General features: G+C 47.5%; 1 protein-coding gene across 1 annotated transcript in view; it reads left to right on the top strand.

The window, feature by feature from the left end:
* Positions 1-1,860: 1,860 nt before the first annotated feature.
* PLEKHM1 (pleckstrin homology and RUN domain containing M1) overlaps positions 1,861-24,590 on the top strand; it is a gene marked incomplete at both ends in the record, with an annotated part of 38,311 nt that continues 15,581 nt past the window's right edge. Inside the window, 5 exon segments of the mRNA XM_079726384.1 lie at positions 1,861-1,908; positions 4,803-5,050; positions 6,825-7,451; positions 13,588-13,993; positions 23,507-23,768. Of these exon segments, the coding sequence (XP_079582510.1) occupies positions 1,861-1,908; positions 4,803-5,050; positions 6,825-7,451; positions 13,588-13,993; positions 23,507-23,768 (1,591 nt within the window).

The following is a 24,590-nucleotide window of genomic DNA, read 5'->3' as shown; positions in this document are numbered from 1 at the left end:
CTCACGTCCTCCTGTAAACCTTTCCTGCCAGACTGACCTCAGTGTTCCGCTGTGGCCTCTCACCTGGGCCCCCCGGCTGAAGAGCCCTCCTCCCAGGCCTGCCCCCTTGCCCGTCGCCCCCTTAGCCCTAGCCCACACCCACCTCTTCCAGAAGGGAGGTGGTCGCACTCCTGGAGTCTGGGGATTTCTCTTGAGCTCGGGTTGCTGTTGTCCTTGCGGCTGCTTGTGGAGTTGGCCACTTAACCAGCCCTGGGATCTTGGGAATTTCCTTGACCTGGGTCAGCTTCTACTTCTTATCTATCAGACTGAGATGATAAGACACTCCTAGGATGGTTATCAGGAACGAATGGGGTAATACATGTAAAGGGCACAAAACCCATTTAACAGGTCTTGGTTTTACTAACTTCTTTGGGCCATGGGTACTTGAGAGCAGACAGAGCAGTAACCTGATTTTCTCTCTCTTTATTATTTTTTGTTGTTGGTGGTGTCCCCTCATGCTTAGCTGTGTGGCCACTAGAGATTTGTTTAGATGTGAGTGTGCCTGTCCAGTCCTGCTCTGTGCAAGTTCCCGGGGTGGGGCAGGCCAGGCAGCAGCCCCCTCAGGCTCAGGCCGCAGTCCTCACCCCCACCCCACCCTTAGCCTCAGCCACCCCAGGAGAGAGCCAGCTGCCCCGAGAGACTTCGCTGTGTACTGACTTCAGCTGCTGGCACACGCTTAATTAGGTAGTGGCATTCTTTGCCTGTAGATTTGGGCGGCCGCATCCACTGGGGTTAGAGATACCATTTATCCTCGGTAAATCTCAGGCCCTGTGCTCAGCGTTTTCCATACTCATAGTCTCCACTTAAGAGGTCTGATACATGCCCCAGTGTGCCTAGCTGTTTAGTGGCAAATTGAGATCAGAACCCGTGTTGTTCCCCTTTAGACATGTCCCTGTGCTGCTCAAGCTAGACCTTTGCAGCCCAAAGGAGAAGCAGCTGTGTGGCAAGAGAGCCCTTCCTTTTGAAGGCGTTTCAGTTGTACTTTTCCCCGCTGAGCTGGCCAACCCTGGGATGGGACGGGAGTCGGGACAGTTGCAGAGCCCAGGCCCTGAATGTGAATTGTGAGCCCCTGCTTCCCAGCCCCTGTGGGTTCTTGGCACCTTCAGCTGCAGCATTCCCCCTTGCAGCCTCAGCTCTGTATCTAAATTAGCCTTTTTTTAAAAAAAATAAATTTATTTATTTATTTTTGTCTGTGTTTGGTCTTCATTGCCGCACACAGGCTTTCTCTATTTGCAGCGGGCAGGGGCTACTCTTCGTTGCAGTGTGCGGGCTTCTCATTGCTGTGGCTTCTCTTGTTGCAGAGCACAGGTTCTAGGCGCGCGGGCTTCAGTAGTTGTGGCATGCAGGCTCAGTAGTTGTGGCTCGCGGGCTCTAGAGCGCAGGCTCAGTAGTTGTGGCGCACGGGCTTAGTTGCTCCGCGGCATGTGGCATCTTCCCAGACCAGGGCTCAAATCCGTGTCCCCTGCATTGGCAGGCGGATTCTTAACCACTGCGCCACCAGGGAGGTCCCTAAATTAGCCTTTTATTCCCTGCTTTTTTGTGCCAGCATTTGGAGTGGAGTCAAAAGCCCTTTCTACCCAACCTTTGGGATAGACCTGCCCATGGCACACCCCACGAGATCTTTTTTCCTTCCTTGTTTCCATCCTTAAAATCCACTCTCAGTTTTCACTTTTGTATTGAAAATCCTTGCAGTTGCAGGTTGAGTAAGATGGGGGTGGGGCATGGGGAGGCGATTGTCTGGGCACAGTGATTGTTCATCTGGCCGTGTCTGTCCCTGCAGGTGTCATGTGATTCTTCTGGGGAGCTGCTCCTTGAGTGGAAATGCTCTCAGCGGTGGAGAATGGACTGGACCCCCGGGCTGCCATCCCGGTAGGCAACAAGGGAGAATCAAGGGTGGGGGGAGGGGCGCCTGGGACAGCCATTTCATTGTTTTTTCTCACTTTGAAATGCATTTGCACTGTTCAGAGAGAGAGGCCTGGAGTTGAGAAAAAGTTATAGCAGAAGCAGGCTCCGAGGAGATCCTGCCCTTTCTAGATCATCTTATTGGTGATAAAATGGAGATTTACAAAAAACAATGGAGATTGCATGTAGGTTACCTGAGGACCAAGGATTTTTCCAAAGAAGATATACAAATGACCAATAAGTACATAAAAAGATGCTCAACATCATTAGACATTAGACAAAGGCAAATCAAAACCATAATGAGGAAAACAGAAGTAGAGTCACCACGGTAGAAAACAAACTCATGGTTACCGGGGACAAGGTGTGGGAGGGATAAATTGGGAGATTGGGACTGACGTATACACACGACTATATATAAAATAGATAACCAATAAGAACCTGCTGTATAGCACAGGGAGCGCTACTCAGTACTCTGTAATGGTCTATATAGGAAAAGAATCAAAAAAAAAAAAAGCTGTATATATGTCTATGTATAACTGATTCACTTTGCTGTACACCTGAAACTAACACAACATTGTACATCAATTATACTCCAATACAAATTTTTTTAAAAAGTAAAATAAAATAGTAAGAAAAAAAAATCATAATGAGGGACTTACCCAGTGGTCCAGTGGTTAAGACTCCATGCTTCCTCCCCGTGCAGGGAGGTATGGGTTCAGTCCCTGGTTGGGGAACTAAGATCCCACATGCCGTGCAGTGTGGCCAGAAAAAAAAAAAAACAACATAATGAGATACTTCTTCATATCCACTAGGATGACTGTAATCGAAGTGGCAGACAATAATAAGTATTGGTGGGGTTGTGGAGAAGTTGAAACTCTCATACCTTCCTGGTGGGAGTGTAAAATGATACAGCCATTGTGGAAAACAGTTTGATAGTTCCTCAAAAAGTGAAACATAGAGTTGCATGTGACTCAGCCATTCCACTCCTAGGTATACACCCAAGAGAGTTGAAAAACATATATTTACACAAAAAGCTATGAACATGAATGTTCATAGCAGCGTTGTAGCCAAAAAGTGGAAACAACCCAAATATCTATTAATCGATGAATAGATAAATAAAATGTGATATATCCATGCAATGGAATATTATTTGGCAATAAAAAGGAATGAAGGACTGGTATATGCTACAACACAGACAAACTTGAAAACGCGCTAAGTGAAGTCAGACGCAAAAAGCTGCATATCATATGATTCCATTTATAAGAAATGTCCAGAATAGGCAAATCCATAGAGACAGAAAGTAGATCAGTGGTTGCCAAGGGTTGGGAGAGAGGGTAATAGTGAGTGACTGCTAATAGGTGCAGGGTTTCTTTTGGGGGTCATGAAAATGTTCTAAAATTAGATAGCGGAAATGGTTGCACAATTCTGTGAATGTACTAAAAACCACTGAGCTGTGTATTTTAATGAGTGAATTTTATGATATGTAAATTATGTCTCATTAAAGCTGTTCTAAAAAAGGAACATTTAGGGGGGCTTCCCTGGTGGCGCAGTGGTTGAGAGTCCGCCTGCCGATGCAGGGGACACGGGTTCGTGCCCCGGTCTGGGAAGATCCCACGTGCTGCAGAGCGGCTGGGCCCGTGAGCCATGGCCACTGAGCCTGCGCGTCCGGAGCCTGTGCTCTGCAACGGGAGAGGCCACAGCAGTGAGAGTCCCACGTACCGCAAAAAAAAAAGAAAAAAAAAAAGACAGATAAAAAAGGAACATTTTAACTTTTCAAAGAACATTAACATTAATTGTGTTGGCTAAAATAAAAATGAAACAGTGAAATATTTGTCCATAATCCTATCACCTAATAATTCAAACCAGTTTTTCTGCAGTCCCTTCCAGTCCTTTTCCAAACCCTTAGGTAATTTTGACATATGTACTTATATTATGATAGAACGATCTTAACTCTGTATTTTCAAAGGAGTTTATGTATATTTTATAATTTATTCATTTAGCAAACATTTACTGAGTACATGTGCCAGGAACCAGGCCCATTGTTGAGGGCACAAGGATGAATAAAAAACTAGTCCTACCTTCAAAGAGTAATACCCCCAGCTGTAAATCACCAAGTATTATTTCCATTTAACAGATGGGAAAGTTAAGGCTCAGAGAGGTTAAGTGAAATATCTGAGGTGACCCAACTGGTGACTGACAGAGCTGAGACTAAACCCAGGCTCTGACTGCCAGGTCTAGGATCTTTCTTCATGTAAACCGTGCTCCTGTTTCTGGGTATTTTTATTGTACTAAAGCAGCACTTTTTGCCTCTTAACTTGTTGACTCTCAGTGGAATGTTGGTCATGTGATTAAGGTGGAAAGCTTCACCCCTGCCCTAGATGGATTACCCAAGCTCCCATAGCTGTAACTCTGATGGAGCCAGTATTTAAACACAAGGTTTATATGGCTATCAGCTCACTGAAGTTTGGTTTAAAAAACAAACAGGGATTTCCCTGACAGTCCAGTGGTGAGGACCCAGCGCTGTCACCGCCGTGGGCCGGGTTCAGTCCCTGGTCGGGGAACTAAGATCCCGCAAGCCTCTCCGTGCGGCCAATAAATAAGTAAATAAAAAATAGGAAACAAAGAAATTTTAAAAACACACGTATCTTTGCAAAAACTAAGAACACATCTTGGGGCGATTTTCCTTTTCTTCTCTCTGCTTTCTCTTTTATTTTCTACCGTTAGCCTGTACTCATTTTGCTACACAGATAGGTAGATTTGTGCATGCGTGTGGACCCATGTGTTTGGCCACAGGAAGAGTCACATTGCAGGGGTCGCCACAGGAGCCTCTAAAGGCCTGTGTTATGTCTGGCGCCACCCAGGTCATCAAGAAGAAGCTAGTGGGCTCCGTGAAGGCACTGCAGAAGCAGTACGTGTCCTTGGACACAGTGGTCACAAGCGAAGACGGAGATGCCAACAGCATGTGCAGCGCCCTGGAAGCCGTCTTCATCCACGGCCTGCACACCAAGCACATCCGAGCCGAGGCCGGAGGGAAAAGAAAGAAGAGTGCCCACCAGAATCCTCTGCCTCAGCCCGTCTTCTGGCCCCTCCTGAAAGCTGTCACCCACAAGTGAGAGCTGCTGGGGGCAGCGGGGCGGGGGGTGGAGGCGGTTCATGTCGGGGGAGCTTCGGAGTCTGGGACGCTGGGCTCTTCCCTCCAGCTGTGCAGGAGAGACACAGAGAGCCCTGTGTCCCGGAGAGGAGATGGTGGACCAAGCGGGGTTGGGGGGGGATGTTAGACCAGGGCTCAGTGAGCCCCTCAGACCATGGCCTGGGGCAGCGTCGAGCCCCTGGGCTGGGCGCCCTGAGCAAGAGCAGGAGCCTTCTTTGTACCACCCGCTGGCAAGTTCGGTAGTTGCAACAGAGGTTGTGCGGGCTGCAGAGCCTGAAATCTTTCCTGTCTGGCCCTTGCCAGAAGTTTGCTGACCCTGCCTTAGGATGTTTGCACATCTGTGCTACGTATCATACTTGTAACAAGGTACAAGTACAAAAGGTAGGGTTTGTTTCTTTTTTTTTTAAGAAGAGTGGCATCCAGCTAGAGCCTCTGAATGTGTGCTCTGAGACACTTGTCTTGCTGGCCCTGCCCTGAACCTCCTGGGCTTTGGAGCCGGCAGCTGACACTGTGCCTCTCGGGGCTATTAAATGCCACCTCCTGCCCGAAGGTGCCTTTGTCAGTCTCTAATCTTCCTTCCCGTGCTACTGCCGCTGCCCTATCTCAGGCTCTTACCTGACTCCTGGGTGGCAGTGCCTTTCTAATTGCCCCCCTTATCTCATTCTGTCTTTCCTTTGGTCAGTCAGCCAACATTTACTGAGCTTAAGCTGACCGGAGCTCCATCACTGGGTTCTGCAGAGTGCGGTCTGCACTCCCGTGGAGGAGACATGCGCAGGGGATGGCAGTAGTCAGAGGAGGGACATTTACATCAGACCGAGGCATTCAGGAGCTGAGTTTGGTACACGTGAGGTCGGGTTGGGTAGGAGCACCCCACCCTGAAGTCTGCATAGCTGCGAGCACGTCACTTTCCTGAGCAAAAACCTGTAGCCCACAGGCTCCCAAACGCCAGCCTGGGGTCTGCTTCACTTGGCTGGGGCCCTGGCACCTGTATCCTAACGTAGTTCCCCAGGTGATTCGGATGCACAGCCAGGTGTGGGGAGCGTCGCCCCGCTTTGCCTCCCCCGTTTGATACTCAAGGCCCTGCATTACCTGGCTTTGCAACCCAATCACCCACTCTTCGTCCCTGTGCTGTAACTGGAGCGCTCCCCACTCCTGTTACAGTCTGTTGCTTTCCTACCCTTTATGCTTTTTTCTCCGTCAGCCCCTTGTGCCTCAAAGGTTCTCCATCCATCTTTGCCTCTTGTAGTCCCTCAAGGCCCAGCTCAGATACTACCCTCTTCTGTGGCGTTTTTCTTACTCCAACCCAGAGGTGATCACCCAGCCCTCACCCCAGCTCTGCTAACAACAGGGCTCACCTCAATATGCCCTTGAAAGGCGGTTTCCCGGACCGAGGGTAGGGACCATGACTTTACCCTCTGTCTTCACAGCTCCAAGGACCTCAACCTAAAATTTAGGGGCTTAGCAGACATGTCCTGGATGAGCAGATGATGTCAGGGGCCGGACGCGTAGTTGTCATGAAAATGGCAACAATCCTTCATGACACTAAATGTAAAAAAGTTGGGGGTTTAGAGCTGAACCTTTCTAAATTCCCCTTTGAACGCTGTTATCCAGGAACTTTTCATGCCTGTATATTTGCGGTCGTTGTTACTGGCTGTTGCTAACCAGTGGATAAAATGACATGTCCGTGATTTGGAGTTGTTTCTTGAAACACGTGTGTCCTCCGCCTTCCCAGACACATCATCTCGGAACTGGAGCACCTGATCTTCGTGAGCACGGACGTGGGCCGCTGCCGGGCCTGGCTGCGGCTGGCGCTCAATGACGGCCTCATGGAGTGCTACCTGAAGCTGCTGCTGCAGGAGCAGGCCCGCCTGTGCGAGTACTACCAGCCCACGGCCCTGCTGCGTGACGCCGAGGAGGGCGAGTTCCTCCTGAGCTTCCTGCAGGGCCTGACGTCCCTGTCCTTCGAGCTCTCCTACAAGTCTGCCATCCTAAACGAGTGGACGCTCACCCCGCTGGCCCTCTCCGGTCTCTGCCCGCTCTCGGAGCTCGACCCCTTTACTACCTCTGGAGCGGAACTACAGCGGAAGGAGTCCCTGGATTCCATCTCCCATTCCTCAGGCTCGGAGGACATCGAGGTCCAGCACTCGGGCCATAAGATCCGACGGAACAGGGGGCTCACGGCCTCCTCCCTCAGTCTGGACACGGCCAGTTCGTCCCAGCTCTCTTGCAGCCTCAACTCTGACAGCTGCCTGCTCCAAGAGAATGGCTCCAAGAGTCCAGACCGTTCCGAGGAGCCCATGTCCTGCGACTCAGACCTGGGGACGGCAAATGCTGACGATTCGGACCCGTCTCTGCAAGAGTGAGTACCCCTCCCCCACCCCTTCCTCTCCTCCTTCCTCCCGTCTCTTCCTCTTGCCCTCCCTCCCTGCCTGGGGCATGTGATTGCCTGTCACTGAGCACGGAACTCTGTTAGGGCGCAAAGACAGACGAAGGGGGCAGGGACTCTCCCCCGGGGACTGGAATTGCTGGGGGCTGTACCTTCAGGCAGACCGGGGCCAGTGGGGAGAACGCATCTAGATGGGGCTCAGAGGTGGTTCCAGCGCCAGCTCTGGCCTGGTGACCTGTGACAAGTTATTTAATCTCTCTGAGATGTAGTGTGAAATATTATTGTCGTCTTCATCTAGAGAGAAGGAAACTTATAGCTCAGAGCTCTATGTACCACTTCCCAAAAAAAGTGCAGTGAAGCACAGTGCATAAGGGTGATCTTCTGGGACCTCACAGAAGACCTTCTGGGGGACACAAAACCTGAGTGATGCCAGGACGGGGGTGGCAGGCAAATGGGGACGAGCAAGTGTGTGGAGGAGGAGGACGTGAAGTGATGAACTTGACTAGAGAAGGGAGCCTGGCCAGAGCCTTCCTTCCTTCAGGCTTTTTAACATTAATTTTTGAATAGATTATATATATATATATATTTTTTTTCTTGCGGTCCGCGGGCGTCTCACTGTTGTGGCCTCTCCTGTTGCGGAGCACATCCTCCGGACGCGCAGGCTCAGCGGCCATGGCTCACGGGCCCAGCCGCTCCGCGGCATGTGGGATCCTCCCTGACCGGGGCACGAACCCGCGTCCCCTGCATCGGCAGGCGGACTCTCAACCACTGCGCCACCAGGGAAGCCCGATGATATATTTTTATAGTTTAAAAAAATCTAAAATATATACAGTGAAAAGTCTTTCCCACTCTATTTATGTAACCATAATTATTAATTTCTTGCATATTTTTCCAGTTTCTAAATGCATCTATAACAAATATGAATGTACAAATTTTAAAATTTTCTTTCTTCTTTCTTTTTTTTTAAATTGAAGTATAGTTGATTTACAATGTGTTAATTTCAGGTGTACAGCACAGTAATCCAGTTATTTATACATATATATAAATATGTTATATATATAATATATATAAATAAATAAATATATAACATATTGTTATATATATATAAATATATTGTTTTGCAGATTCTTTTCCCTTATAGGTTATTATCTTTCTTATTTCTTATTCCCTTCTTTCCACGAAAGCTAGTATAAATTGTAAATACATTACTCTATACCTTGTTTGGGAGATCTTTTCATATCAGAGCTTCTTTTTTTTTTTTTTCCTATTACAGATTTTTCCATTGTATGAATGTACCCTAGTTCATTGAATCAGCCCTGAGTTTAATGGACTTTGGAGTTCAGTGTTTCTATAAATAACCTGTGTATGTGGTCCTTTAGGCCTACGCAAGCTATCTCTGTTCAGTAAATTCCCAGAAGCAAAATTGCTGAGCCAAGGAATAAATTAATTTGTAATTTTCACAGATATTGCCTATTTGCACTCCATCAGGGTTGTGCTTGTGTCCTCTCAGCCTTGTCAACAGAAGGTATCATCAGAGTTTTGGAAATTTGCTCGTCTCATAGGTAAAAAATGGTAGCCGTCTCTGGAGCATTTCCTGTAGTAGGACCTGTGTTGCATCAGCTGTGTTTAGGACCTTTCCACTCCTGCTGTTCCCCACCCTTCCCCCCACCTTGGTTCAGGTCTTTACAGGGCTCCCACCCGGTGTGGGAATCACACCAGGATTGGGTGTCATGGACTGGCCCTGGAGCAGATCTAGTTTCAAGCCCCATTCCACCACCTACAAGCCCAGTAATGTCTCGTACATGGCTAACTCTTTTTGAGGTTCTGTTTCTTCATCTTTTTCTTTTTCTTTTTTTTAATTTTTATTGGACTAGAGTTGATTTACAATGTTGTTTCAGTTTCTGCTGTACAGCAAAGTGATTCAGTTATACATATACTTATATCCACTCATTTTTAGATTCTTTTCCCATATAGGTCATTACAGAATATTGAGTAGAGTTCCCTGTGTTATACAATAGGTCCTTATTAGTTACCTATTTTATTGTTTCTTCATCTTCAAAATGGAAATTCCCTCATAGGGCTGTTTGAGAATCAAGTGAGATACCCATGAGTGAGATGCACACATAAGAATGTCTGGTAGGTCCCAGAAATGGCCTCCGAACATCGAGCACATCAGATAGAATTTTCACATGTCAAACGGAAGGATTAGATATAACGTGCTGGGAAGGAGCAGCCCCCGCCCCAGAGATGGCTGGGCCCGTGGCGTGACTGAGGCTCAGTCACCTGTCTTAGCCCTTGGTTGTCTCTCCCTCCTCCTGCAGACCAGCCAGCCTTCTCTTTGTCATGTGCCTTGCCTTTATCTTTCATGAGTCTTGTGATTGGAAAATTCCAGCTTAAGGTCACTGAATCAGTGACCATCCACCCTGCATGGGAAATGTTGTCCTGGGTATTCCAGGGGAACTCAAGGGAAGAGGGTCAGGATGTACAGACCAACACTGGACAGTGATGTGAGGAAGCGGCAGACACCACACACACACGCACACACACACACATGTGTGCGTGCGCACACACACACGCACACACACACACAAGCACACAGCCAGCACCATCATTCTTAGAGCTGGGCTGGAAGTTTGTCTTGGAGCATTCACAGAGACCAGCATTTCTTAGAGTATATGTTTTAAGGGTAAAGATTCTCACCAACACGTAAGAGTTTGCTTAAATTGTTGTGTTACTTAAATGTATATAACTTAAAATTAGGCATAAACACGTTGTGCTTAAAACTCTTACAACTATAAAGTCAAAACATCTACAAACTGGGAATTCCCTGGTGCTCCAGTGGTTAGGACTCTGCGCTTTCACTGCCCGAGCCCAGGTTCAATCCCTGGTCGGGGAACTAAGATCCCACAAGCCTCTCTGTGCGGCCAAAAAAAAAAAGAAAAAATCTACAAATTAAACATGAAGCGCAAAACCCATAACATTCCAAGTGAAACTTATTAATGTTTTGCAGAAGCCAAATTACAGTTTGCCTTGTGAAGAGAGGATCGACTGTCCCACACAGCTTCTTTTGTATTCATTGGGTCTGAATTATAATTATAATTATATCACACATAGGTACAGTCTAGTGGTAAAAAGTGTGGTCTCAGGAGCCGGACTGCCTGAGCCCTCCATCAACCAGCTTTGCCATCTTGGGCAAGTTAGTCAACCTTTCTGACCTTGATGTCCTCATCTGTAAAATGGGGATAAGAATGCTTCAAAGGAATGCTGGGGAGATGAAATGAATTTAGATCTGTCAGATGCTTAGAGCAGTGCCTGACGCAGCATGCATGCTCACTGGGTGGTGTCATTTTACTACTGTGTACCTGTCGCATCCGTTCTCCTACTGCTTGTCCTCACATACACTGCTGCAAAACCTTGGTTGGTAATATTTGTCAGAGGTCATTGTAATGAGGCCTTCCCTTGGGGGAAATGATTCTTAGCATGTGCAGCCCACCTCTTTGCTTTTTTTTTTTTTTTTTTTTTTTGCGGTACGCGGGCCTCTCACCGTTGTGGCCTCTCCCGTTGTGGAGCACAGGCTCCGGACGTGCAGGCTCAGTGGCCATGGCTCACTGGCTCAGCCGCTCCGCGGCATATGGGATCTTCCCGGACCGGGGCACGAACCCACGTCCCCTGCGTCAGCAGGCAGACTCTCAACCACTGCGCCACCAGGGAAGCCCTCTTTGCTTTTATTAGTGGCCCTTGACTGCCAAATAGTACTGTGTATCACCAACACAATAGTCCGCATGTTCAGGAAAACCGCAGGCTCAGGATCACTTGTCAGGGGTACTTTATAAGGTGGCCATTCAGATTCTCCAGGCCATGCTTTTAATTTACTTCATACATAAGTATTTATAATACATATACTTTTTTTCCAGATTGTTCTCTAAATGAAAGCACAAAGTTTAAAAATTTTCGAATAGAGGACTTCCGTGGCAGTCCAGTGGTTAAAGACTCTGCACTTCCAATGCAGGAGGGGCCTGGGTTCAGTCCCTGGTCGGGGAACTAAAGATCCCACATGCTGGGCGGCACAGCCAAAAAAAAAAAAACAATTTTCGAATAGAAAGGTTTTGGGAAACACGGCCCTGAACCAGACCAAAGTGGAAGGACTGTAGTGGTTTCAGTTTCATTTCTTTTCCTTTTTTCTTTCTCCCCCAGTTTCATTGCTATGTTTCATTTTCCTCAAAATTTTTAAAACTGTTCTTTCTTTTGCCTTTCCTTCAAAATCTCATCTCTAGCCCTTTTTTCCACTTGATGTACGTGTCTCTCTTATTCTCACTGGGTCCTTCACCAATTCTGGTGAAGCTCTGTGAGCTGCATTTTACCTTGACCTGGGTTTTTTGTTATTTTGGGTTTTTTTGGCCGTGCCTGCAGCTTGAAGGATCTTAGTTCCCTGACCAGGGATTGAACCCGTGCCCCCTTCAATGGAAGTGCAGAGTCCTGACCACTGGACTGCCAAGGAATTCCCCTTGACCTTGGTTTTGATTTGACAGAAGCTCAAATTAATCACACAAGCTTCTTGCTGTTTGGTGACATTTCTCTAAGCATTAAGTCACTCACTTATTCTAACACCCAGTCTACGCTTGTCATTAAAATCTTTCTTATAAGTTAGCATTCACTTCTAATTGATAACTGTTTTGGTAATGCTAGTGAGTATTTTCAGTAAATCTGTTCCTTTCCTTACATGTTTATGTTTGTGTACACGGAGGCTAAGCAGTCTTATCAGTGATAATGAGGTTAACATTTATTGATCACTTTGTGCCAGACACTGTGCTAAGCACTTTACCTGTATTATGTCACTTAATCTTTGTCACAGTCATAAAAGATGGGTGCTGATGCCACATCCATTTTCCAGATAAGGAAATTAAGTCCATGAACATAATGTTCACATTGTGAACTTTATTCTTTTTCATGGAACTATTCACTTATCCCAGCACCATTTGTTGAAAGACTATTCTTTCCCCATTGAAATGTCTCAGCACCTCTGTTGAAAATCAGTTGCCCAGAAATGCATGGGTTGGTCACCTCTTCTTGTCTAAAATGTCTTAAAATGTTGTTTGGGGTTATGATGGTGTAAATAAGAGCAGAGCTCACCTAGAAGACAATCAGATGAAAACTAGAGTTCTAAAATCCTCTTTTCCATAACCGCATTAAGGGGAGTTTGATGTGTCTTCTGCACCCAGTCTAAGCCATTAGGGCAGATACGTGCTATTGTGAGATCTCTTGGGCTCCGGACAGCTTTCTTGCCACCAGAACCTGCATTTGCCCTTGATGTCCTCACTGGATTCATAAGCAGAGGTGGAGACAGCTAATAGGTTTACTTCAGAAACAGAACTTGGGTTCTCGGAAGCCTCAGGCGAGGGAGGGAGGAGCAGCCACTAGCCAGTGCACATTCCAGAAGTCCCAGAACTGTGTGTGTGTGTGTGTGTGTGTGTGTGTGTGTGTACACAAAGGCAGTGACATTGGCTCCCCCGGCCCCAGACTCACCACTGAGGGGCAGAAAGTGCCAGTCCCATCAGGAACACATCCCCGTGTACACGGGCACACACACTGCACAGCTTGTATGCACCGTGCTCCAGCAGCAGCTTCTGGGGATTTGAGGCTTCTCTGGATCCACACCCAGCCCCTCACCCCGACCCTGCTGCCCAGTTACTGTTCCAGGAACAAAGCGCGTCCTCACTTCACCCAAGCCCGTGTCCCAGGGAGCGGAGTCTTGGAGCCCAGCTCTGAGACATGCTGTTCACCGAGGCACTGCTGAGGTCGCCTTGGGGCAGGGACCGGCCACACAGCTGTTTGGCTGAGCCGACTCTTCAGGCCCACAGTTAGCCTGTTCAGAGGGTGAAAGGCTGTCAGTTCCCATTTGCCTCTAGTCCTTTCCTCTGCTTTGTGAGCTGGGGAGCAACTTTGGTGGGAGTGTCTGTGTGTGTGAGCTGGGAGCACAGCGATGATTAAGGGGTTGGGGATTGTTTTCTTTTGTTTTTTGTTCAATCACAAAACAGCAGTTTTCCACTTAGCCTTGGGCATTCCAGCTGACAACCCCATCACACAGGTTTCTTTGTTTAAAAACTTCCAGGGTGTTGTCGGAATTCAGCAAAGCCCAGGTAAACTCTGTGCCAACCAACAGACTGAGCCAAGAAGCGGAGGTTCCCACGCTGCAGGCCCTGCTGGCCCTCCGCGGCCTGGACACCAGCACACCCCTGCACTTTGAGGTACCTGCAGAGCCCCGCCCCGCCCAAGCATCCCCTGGGACTCGAGATGGGGACCGCAAGCAGGAGCCGCTTCCCCAGGCACCTGGCGCCCTGGGCTGGCCACAGCCAGGCAGTGCCCAAGCTGTCCCTTCGGGGAGCACTGCAGGCCAGCAGCCTCCTAGTCCTGTGAGGGAGGCGACCAGAGCAGTCGGCCAAGGAAGTGGCCAGCGGAAGCCTCCGGAGGAGGATGGACCTCGGCTGAGCCTTGTGGTTCCCTCACCCACCAGTCCGGTGAGTGGTACAAGCTGGGTGTTTTTGGGGGGTCTTGGTTCATGTCTCAGAGGCGGTGCAGGGTTTCTTCAGCTAGTGACCCCGAGTGGTCTCTGCCTTTTCCCCCTGAGCCTCTCGCCCTGCATGGTTTGGTATTAACAGCATTGTGGTGATTTGGGGTGTGAGTGGTGGATGTGAGCCAGGCTGTGCGCCCATCTCTTCCCATGGGTGTCTCCTGTCATCTGCACATGGGCCCTGTGGAGAAGCTAATTCTCACCCAACTGCAGACTCTCTTCTCTTAACCCCTGCCACTCAGGGGTTATGCCCTTATGCCCTTATGCCCTTAGGCGAGGCACTTCACCTCACTGAGCTTTGGTTTCCTCCTCAGTACTTGTTATTATTAAATTAACATTTTCATAAAGCACCAGGCTTTGAAAATACTCATTTTGCAACACGAACCAGATTTCGAGCTGCACTGTCCACTTGGGCAGCCACTAGCCACATGTGGCTCTGGAGCACTTAAAACATGGCTCGTCCAAATTGAGATAAGCTGAGTAAAATAAACACTGGATTTTGAAGACTTAGTAGGAAAACAAGAATGTAAAATGTGTCATTCATAATTTGGTTATTGATCATGTTAAAATGAAAACATTTAAAATATGTACTTTAAATAAAATATATTATTAAATTTCACCTGTTTTTTTTAAATGTGGCCACTAGAACATTTAAGGTGACTTATGTGGCTTACATTGTATTTCTGTGGGACAGCGCTGTTCTAGAATAAGCCAATCCAGTGTGTTGATGACTGGAGGAAGCCAGCCCTGGGACTGTCCTGGAGAGGGCCCCAAGGGTAGAGGCTGGAACTGTGGGCCCCGGGAAGCAGTAGTCAAGCTGTGAACCCAAGCTCTAGTGCCATTTCACATTTGTTCTTGGGTCATGAAAAGCAGAAGTAGGAATTGGAGTGCACGTGGACACAGACACATAAAACCCAGAGCTCATCCTAGCTGCTGTCTAGGGCTTGTGTTGGGGATATAGTCTTGCTCTTTCAGTTCCATCCACACACATCTCTCCTTTGGCCTGTGGCTTCCAGATCCTATAATTCAGGATGGGCCAGCGCCATGAAATAGACTATAGAAGAGGCTTATCCACTCTCTTTTTTTTTTTTTTTTTTTTTTGCGGTACGCGGGCCTCTCACTGCTGTGGCCCCTCCCGTTGTGGAGCACAGGCTCCGGACGCGCAGGCTCAGCGGCCATGGCTCACGGGCCCAGCCGCTCTGCGGCATGTGGGATCCTCCCGGACCGGGGCACGAACCCATGTCCCCTGCATTGGCAGGCGGACTCCCAACCACTGCACCACCAGGGAAGCCCTCCACTCTCTTTTTTTAACACCTTTATTGTGATATAATTCACATACCATGCAATTTACCTAATTAAAGTGTATAATTCAATTTGTTTTAGTATATTCACAGATTTGTACAACCATCACCACAGTCTAATTTTAAAACATTTCCATCTCCCATAAAAGAAACCCCCTACCCATTAGCAATCACTCCTGTCCCTTTCCCCTCCTACCTCACCCCGCTCAACCCCTGGTAACCATTAATCTCCTTCATCTATAGATTTGCCTGTTCTGGACATTTTACATAAATGGAATCATATAATAGGTGACATTTGTGATGGCTTCTTTCAGTTAGCAAAATGTTTCATCCACGTTGTGGCCTGCGTCAGTACTTCATTCCTTCTCCTTGCTGAGCAGTATCCCATTGTAGATTTCATTAGATGGATGTATCCCATTTTATTTATCCATTAATAAGTTAATGAACATTGGCGTTTTTCCTACTTTTTGGCTATGATGAATAACGCTACTGTGAACATTCATGTATAATTTTTTGCTTGGGCATATGTTTTTAACTTTTTTGGATGCATACCTTGAAGTAGAATTTTGGGCTCATATGGTAACTATATTTAACCTTCTGAGGAACTGCCAAGAGCCGCTGCCTTGTTTTATGTTTCAACCAGCAGTGCATTCCTCTGCATCCCCACCAACAGTTCTTACTGTCTGTTTTTTTTGTTTTTGCTTTTATTATAGCCATCCTAGTGGGTGACAAGTGGTGTCTCATTATGGTTTTGATTTGCATTTCCCTGATGACTAATGATATTGAGCATCTTTTCATCTAAATGCTTATTGCCATTTGTGTGTTTTCTTTGGAGAAATGTCCATTCAAAACATTTGCCCATTCTTTTCTTTTTTTTTTAACAGATTACAGTTGTCACAGACTTTTTTTATTTTTATTTTTTTGTGGTACGCGGGCCTCTCACTGTTGTGGCCTCTCCCGTTGCGGAGCACAGGCTCCGGACGCGCAGGCTCAGCAGCCATAGCTCACGGGCCCAGCCGCTCCGCGGCATGTGGGATCTTCCCAGACCGGGGCACGAACCCGTGTTCCCCTGCATCGGCAGGCGGGCTCTCAACCACTGCACCACCAGGGAAACCCTGTGAGCATTCTTGTACTTGCCTTTCAGTGAACCTGTGTACTCATTTCTGGGTGTACATCTAAGAATGGAATTGCCAGGTCACTGGGTAGACATATGTTTAGCTCTAATAGATACTGCCAAACGGTTTTCTAAAGTGCTTGTGCTAACTTATACTCACAGTAGCGATATATGAGCATTTTCATTGCTATTTATCATAGTCAATGGTATTATCAATCTTTTACATTTTGGCCACTCTAGTAGGTGTGTAGTGGTATCTCACCGTGGTTTTAATTTGCATTTCGCTGATGACTAATGATATTGATACCTTTTCATTTGCTTTGTGGAAGTATCCTTTAAAGTCATTGTCTCATTCTTTTTTTTTTAACATCTTTATTGGAGTATGATTGCTTTACAGTGGTGTGTTAGTTTCTGCTTTATAACAAAGTGAATCAGCTATACATGTACATACATCCCCATATCTCCTCCCTCTTGCATCTCCCTCCCTCCTTCCCTATCCCACCCCTCTAGGTGGTCACAAAACACCGATCTGATCTCTCTGTGCTATGTGGCTGCTTCCCACTAGCTATCTATTTTACATTTGGTAGTATTTATAAGTCCATGCCACTCTCTCACTTCGTCCCAGCTTACCCTTCCCCCTCCCCGTGTCCTCAAGTCCATTCTCTACGTCTGCGTCTTTATTCCTGTCCTGCCCCTAGGTTCTTCAGAACCACTTTTTTTTTTAAGATTCCATATATATGTGTTAGCATACAGTATTTGTTTTTCTCTTTCTGACTTACTTCACTCTGTATGACAGACTCTAGGTCCATCCACCTCACTACAATTGTCTCATTCTTAAATTGAGTTGTATGTGTTTTCCTTATTGATGTGTAGGGGCTCTTTATATACTGTGGATGTGTCTTTTACTGGAGAAAAATATATGTATATAGCGAATATCTTCTTACAGTCTATGGCTGGCCTTTTAAATCTCTTAATGGTATCTTTTGTTGAACAGAAGTTCTTAATTTTTAAATTTTATTTATTTATTTATTTACTTTGGCTGCACCGGGTCTTAATTGTGGCACGCGGGGTCTTCATTGTGTCATGTGGGGTTTTTAGTTGCAGCATGTGTGGCATGCATGCAGGATCTAGTTCCCCAACCAGGGATCAAACCCGGGGCCCCTACATTGGGAGCGTGGAGTCCTAACCACTGCGCCACCAGGGAAGTCCCACGTTCACTTCTATATTGTCAGCTCTGAGCACTGTACCTGGGAAAGCATAGATATCAGTGAATAGTTCTCAAATTGTCCAGAGACTCCCGAGATGCCAGCTTGTAAGTTTACACTGAGAAGTGCTCCACCAGGTGCTTGGGGCGGGCAGGTTGGTCTGACCAGGTCACCCTCCACCTCCTGGCCGGCATCAGGGGAGTCTGGTTGCTGCAGCGTTGCTTGGGGACCGTGGAATCGAAGCACGGTGTGCCGAGTTCAGCGTGAGAACCTTGGATGCTCGCCCCTCCCGGAGTCTGTCTCTAGAGGGGAGCTGTGCGTCCGTCCATTCCCTTCTCAGGAGATAGTCACAGTGCTGCCCCTGCGATTCTCATCTTTCTATGCTTCTGTCATTTAGTCACTGCTATTTATCTGACACTTTATGGGGGGGAGGGAGTCACTATCAAGTTTTATAATCCCGAGAGCCATTCAGTCTTTCTTTAAAAATTTGTTTTTAATTAACGTAATTAAAAGCCCCAGCTATGGACCAAGCACTACACTTGGTACAGCGATGGAACAGGACAAAGGTTCTGCTCCTTGGGGACAGACACTATGTTAGACAAATAACTATCTGCATCATAATTACACTTGTGATAAGTGCTGGGAAGGACAGGAGTGGGGAAACTAGGGTGACTCTGCCTTTGTGGCATCCGGAAGGTCGTGAGTTGGTTTCTCAGTTTAACTCCCAGAGGACAGTCTGAATTCTAAGACTTGGCCCTAATCACTGCCCTCATGGACCACTGGCCTCTGGCATGTGGTCTCCTCCCCCAGGAGGGGGTACAGGCAGTCCCTTGGCCTGACATAATGAGGACAGACTGAACAAAAGGGATTTTTTGAAAGGGGTCCAGAGACCTGACATCTCACTCCTCTGCCAGACCCCTCTCTGGGATTTAGCTGTTGTACACAGTGTCCTGGTCCCTGTAGTAACTCCAAGTGGCATTCTTCTGTCTTGGGTCCTGGCGGCAGGTGCTGCTCTGGCTTAGATCCTTTGTCATTGGTGATTTCCCCCCACTGTTAAAGGGGCAGGGAACGGGCCAGATATGGGACCCTGAGTGAGCAGGAGGCAGGAAGGTTGGGGGGGGAGGGGAAACAGTGGTGTGCCGCCCTCTCCCCCGCTCTGTGTAATAACTGGGGGTCCTGGAGGGGGGCACAGCCGCAGAGCTCAGTCCAGGCCCATGTGCAGAAGCTCCAAGGACCCAGTATTCCTGCTGTTTTTCTCTATTGCTTAAGAGAACAAAAGGTTTTCCCTAGAGTATCACTTCCTGGTGGCCGGCCTGTGGCCACTGGACCAGGTGTGTGAACATTTCCTAGCAGTCTCCCTCTCCTCCAGGGAGAGAGAGGCCCTCACCAGTGAGCATACACCATCTCAAAATCCACATCTGTCTCCTTCCTTGTTTCCTCACCCCATCCTTGTTATTTTATGTTAAAGATATTTGGATAGTCAAGGTGTATTCCCTCATCTTTTATAACTCTGTGCCAGGCACAAAGATGGATGACCATTCCAAACAGCTTTGTAGGTGCCAGGATGGGGGTAAACACAGGATGCCGTGGGAGCCCAGAAGGGGTCCCTAACCCAGCTGGGGGTGGGTAGGAGGGGGTGTAGGCTGAGGGTGAGTAAGGACAGCTTCCAGGAGAGGGCGATGGATGACCCCTGAGCTGAGCCTTAAGGGAGAGTGGTCTCTCCCATTAGGGCCATTATCCGGGGCTGCAGCGTTGCAGGGTTTCCCAGGTGTGTGTGCCAGGCTCCAGGAGGCTGCCTGGACAGCCATGTGATTGCTCCTCCAGCCCATTTTCCCTGGGGAGTTCCCCTGGGTCATGATGACTTAGACAGGCTTTGTTCCGAATCCTGAGTTGTAAATGGTCCCTAGCAGTCACCCTGATTGACACGTTGTCCTGTCACTGGCAGAAGGAAGCACCTGCCAATCTGAGGGTTTGGGGAGGAAGCTCTGGAGGCCCAGCTCTGTGAGCCCCCCCGCCCCCAGCTCACCTCCAAGCTCCTGACTCAGAACTCGCCACTCTTGGCTTAAGGACTTTGGCAGCATCTGAATGGATTAAACGGTCCAAACCAGTCCTTCCGGGCGTTCTGTGTAGCTCCAGCCCTGATCCCCCATTCCCTGTCTGCGGGAGCAGGGAGGGCAGTCTTAATTTAGGGGTTGGAAATAGCAACATCAGGATGAGGTCGGTGGCACTTAACAAAACAGCTGGGCTGTCCCACCTCTCAGGTGACTCATTTCCTCTGTGTAGACAGCCACTTAGGCGCCCAGCCAGCTTCCTCACCTCTGCTCTTCCACACTTAGGCACGGAAAGGCAGGGAGCACTTGAAATAGTGAAGAAAAGGAGGCAGAGTCCATTCCTACAAGCCCCCTGACCCCAGACCCACCCACTTTCCTCAGCCAGTGAGCAACTTCAGACTCGGAGAGACAGCAACAGAAGGGAAGGGCCAGGGCCTGGCTGCCTGGAGCCACAGCAGCCTGTTCAGAAGTGGGCAGCAGAGGCAGAGGGAGCTAGTGAGGTCTCTGGGTCCTGCTCACCCACGCCTCCCTCATCTCAAACCCTACAAGCAGTGCTGAAAAACCCTACATCCCTTCAACAAATGGTGCTGGGACAACTGGATATCCACATGCAAAAGAATAAAGGTGGATCCCTTCCTCACACCCTACACAAAAATTAACTCAGGACTTACCCGGTGGCGCAATGGTTAAGAATCCGCCTGCCAGCGCGGGGGACATGGATTTGAGCCCTGGTCCAGGAAGATTCCACATGCCGCGGAGCAACTAAGCCTGTGCGCCACAACTACTGAGCCTGCGCCCTAGAGTCCGTGAGCCACAACTACTGAGCCTGCGTGCCACAACTACTGAAACCCACGTGCCTAGAGCCCGTGCTCTGCAGCAAGAGAAGAAGCCCGCGCACCACAACAAAGAGTAGCCCCCGCTTGCCGCAACTAGAGAATGCCCGTGCACAGCAACGAAGACCCAACTCAGCAAAAAATAATTAATTAATTATTTTTAAAAAACCAATTAACTCAAAATTGATTGCAGACCTAAATGTAAGAGCTAAAACTGTAAACCTCTTTGCAGAAAACATAGGAGTAAATCTTTGTAACCTTGGCTTAGGCAATGGTTTCTTAAGTGCAATACCAAAAGCACAGAGACAAAAGGAAAAATAGATAAATTGGACTTCATCAAAATTAAAAAATTTTGGGCTCCCCTGGTGGCGCAGTGGTTGAGAGTCCGCCTGCCGATGCAGGGGACACGGGTTCGTGCCCTGGTCCGGGAGGATCCCACATGCCGCGGAGCGGCTGGGCCCGTGAGCCATGGCCGCTGGGCCTGCGCGTCTGGAGCCTGTGCTCCGCAATGGGAGAGGCCACAGCAGTGGCGGCAAAAAAAAAAAATTAAAAAATTTTGTGCCTTAAAGGACAACATCAAGAAAGTAAAAAGGCAGCTCACAGAATTGGAGAAATTATTTGCAAATCATGTATCTGACAAGGGCCTAGTATCCAGAATATAAAAAAAAACATTGTAACTTGTATTTGTTTCCTAGGGCTTCTATAACAAAAGACCATAAAATGGATGGCTTGAAACTACAGAAATGTATTACAGTAGCTCCCCTTTATCTGAGTGGATACGTTCCAAGACCCCCAGTGGATGCCTGAAACCATGGATAGTACCTCGCCCTATATATATAGTGTATTTTTTCCTATGCATACATACCAATGATAAAGTTTAATTTATAAATTAGGCACAGTAAAAGATTAACAACAATAACTAATAATAAAATAGAACAAGTATAACAGTATACTGTAATAAGAGTTATGTGAATGTGGCCTGCCTCCCCCGAAAAAAGATATCTTATTGTACAAATTTAATGCCTTTAAGCACATATCACACGCTGTGGCCATAACTTTTGCAGTTAGAGGTGCGACAGCAAAGCTGGCACACATTTCCTTTTCCTTCTTCACAGTCTCACAGATAGAAGATTCATTCTTACCGTAGATCTTAGCAACCTCAGAATATAATTTCTTTCTTTCCTTATGAAGTTGAGAACTTTCACCTTTTCACTTAAAGGAAGCACTTTACGGCTTGTCTGGCAGATCCGAATTGCAAGCATCACTAGTCTTGTGCTTTGGGGTCATTATTAAGTAAAATAAGGGTTCCGTGAACACAAGCACTGTGATACCATGACAGGAGATCTGATAACCAAGAGGGCTACTAACTAAGTGACTAATGGGTGAGATGCACTGGACAAAGGGATGATTCACGGCCCAGGCGGGATGGAGAAGGATGGTGCGAGATTTCACCACACTACTCAGGGTGCGCGCAGTGTGAGACTTGCGAATTGTTTATTTCTGGAATTTTCCACTTAATATTTTTGGACCACAGTTGACTGTGGGTAACTGAAACCGCAGAAAGTGAAACCACAGATAAAGGGGAACTAGTGTATCTGATATTCTGAAGGCTAGAAGTCCAAATCCAAAGGCAGGCAGGATTGGTTCCTTCTGGAGATTCTGAAGAACAATCTGTTCCACGCCTTTCTCTTATCGTGTAGTGTCTCCAGCAATCCTGGGCATTCTCTGGCTTGTAGACGCATCACTCCAGGCCCTCCCTCCGTCATCACATGGTGGCCTCCCTCTGTATCTCTGTCTTCACTTGGTGTTCTCTCTCTGTGTGTCTTTTCTCCTCTTACAAGGACATCAGTCACGCTGGATGAAGGGCCCACCCTACCCCAGGATGACCTCATCTTAACTAACTGCATTTGCAGCAACGCTGTTTCCACATTCTGTCACCTAATGTCACATGCTGAGGTACTGAGGGTTAGGGTTGCAACATACCTTTTTTGGGGAGTGGAGCACAGTTCAACCCATAACACAAGAACAAAAGAACAAATAAACCAATTTAAAAATGGGCAAAGGATTTGAATAGACTTTTCTCCAAAGAAAATATACAGATGACCAATAAGCACATGGAAAGATGCTCAGTGTCATTAGATGTTAGAGAAACGCAAATCAAAACCATAAGATTGCATTTCTTATTACAGCCATACGGGATGGCTATAATCAAAAATACAGATAATAGCAAATGATGGAGAGGTGGTGGAGAAATTGGAACCCTCATACGTTGCTGGTGGGAATGTAAAGTGGTGCAGCCACTTAGGAAAACAGTTTGGAAATTCTTCAAAACTTCGACATAGTTATCATATGACCCATCAGTTCCACTCCTAGGTATGTACCAAGGGAATAGAAGACGAGTGTCCACAGAAAAACTTGTATGTCAAGGTTCCCTGCAGCATTATTCATAATTGCCAAAAAGTGGAAACAACCCAAATGTCCATCAGCTGATGATGAGTGGATGTGCAAAATGTGGTACATCCATACGTTGGAATACTATTCGGTAATAAAAAGGAATGAAGTACTGATACACGCCACAACATACATAGATCAACCCTGAAAACATCATGCTAAGGAAAAGGAGCCAGTTTCAAAAGACCGCATGTTATAAAATTTCGTTTATGCATGTCCGAAATGGCCAAATCTCTGGAAACAGAAAGTAGGTTATCGGTTGCCTAGAACTGGAGGCATTGAGCGGAAACAGGGAGTGACTGCTGATGAGTACGAGGTTTCCTTATGGAGCAGTGAAAATGTTCTAAACTTAGATTGTAGTGATGGTTGCACAACTCTGTGAACACATGAAAACTGTTGAATTACATGCTTTCAATGCGTTGATTTTACACATGTTCCCATATCTCTTCCATCTTGCAATAAAGATGTTTTTAAAAACAACCTGTCTTTACTTCTTTCCCAATAGAAAAGCACGAGCTGGATCTCAGAAGATGACTTCTACCGGCCTCCCCGGGAACAGCCCACAGAGAGTCCTTCCCATGCTTCCGTGGCTTCTCCCAGAGGGACTCCAGAGCCAAGGCCTGGTCTCCTCACGCAAGGACCAAGAAGAAGCTGTTCCATGGAGGCCTTAGACAAAGCTTGTGTGCCTTCCCCAGGAAGCAGGAGAAGCAAGGCCGCCCCAACGCCGGAGCATAAGAACTTCAGGGTGGTGCATCGCAGGCAGATGGGTAGGCGACTCTGCAGGCTTCCTTTCAGAAAGCAGTTCAAAAGTCCCCTTTTCTGTTACCAACTGGGCGGTGTCTTCTCCCAAGAAAAACCTCATCCCAAGATGTAATAAGGAGCACCGTTGCTGAGTAATTCAGGAAAGCATTTCAGGAAGAGTACTATATTGTCTCATAAAATCTTTTATTTATTTATTTTCATTCATTCATTCATTCATTCATTTATGGCTGCATTGGGTCTTCGTTGCTGCGTGCGGGCTTCTCACTGCGATGGCTTCTCTTGTTGCGGAGCATGAGCTCTAGGCGCATGGGCTTCAGTAGTTGTGGCTGGCAGGCTCTAGAACGCAGGCTCAGTAGTTGTGGCACATGGGCTTAGTTGCTCCGCAGCATGTGAGATCTTCTCGGACCAGGGCTTGAACCCGTGTCCCCTGCATTAGCAGGCAGATTCTTAACCACTGCACCACCAGGGAAGCCCTGTTTGTTTGTTTGTTTGTTTGTTTGTTTATGCATGCATGCATGCATGCATGCATGCATGCTGGGCCAGGTCTTAGTTGCGGCACGTGGACTCTTAGTTGCAGCATGGGGACACTTAGTTATGGCATGCAGACTCCTAGTTGCGGCGTGTGTGCAGGATCTAGTTCCCCGACCAGGGATCAAACCTGGGCCCCCTGTATTGGGAGTGCAGAGTCTTACCCACTGGACCACCAAGGAAGTCCCTCCCATAAAACGTTAATAAAGTAATGCTCAAAACTGCCTACAGAATACACGAATACTGTTTCATATATTGAAATGGAAAATATCTTCCCTGAAACTCTCCTATAAATCTTA

This window comes from Hyperoodon ampullatus (genome assembly GCF_949752795.1).
Source record: "Hyperoodon ampullatus genome assembly, chromosome: 19".
Taxonomy (NCBI): Eukaryota; Metazoa; Chordata; class Mammalia; order Artiodactyla; family Ziphiidae; genus Hyperoodon; species Hyperoodon ampullatus.
Note: the sequence above shows the minus strand (reverse complement) of the source record. Positions and strands in the feature narration are given on the sequence as shown.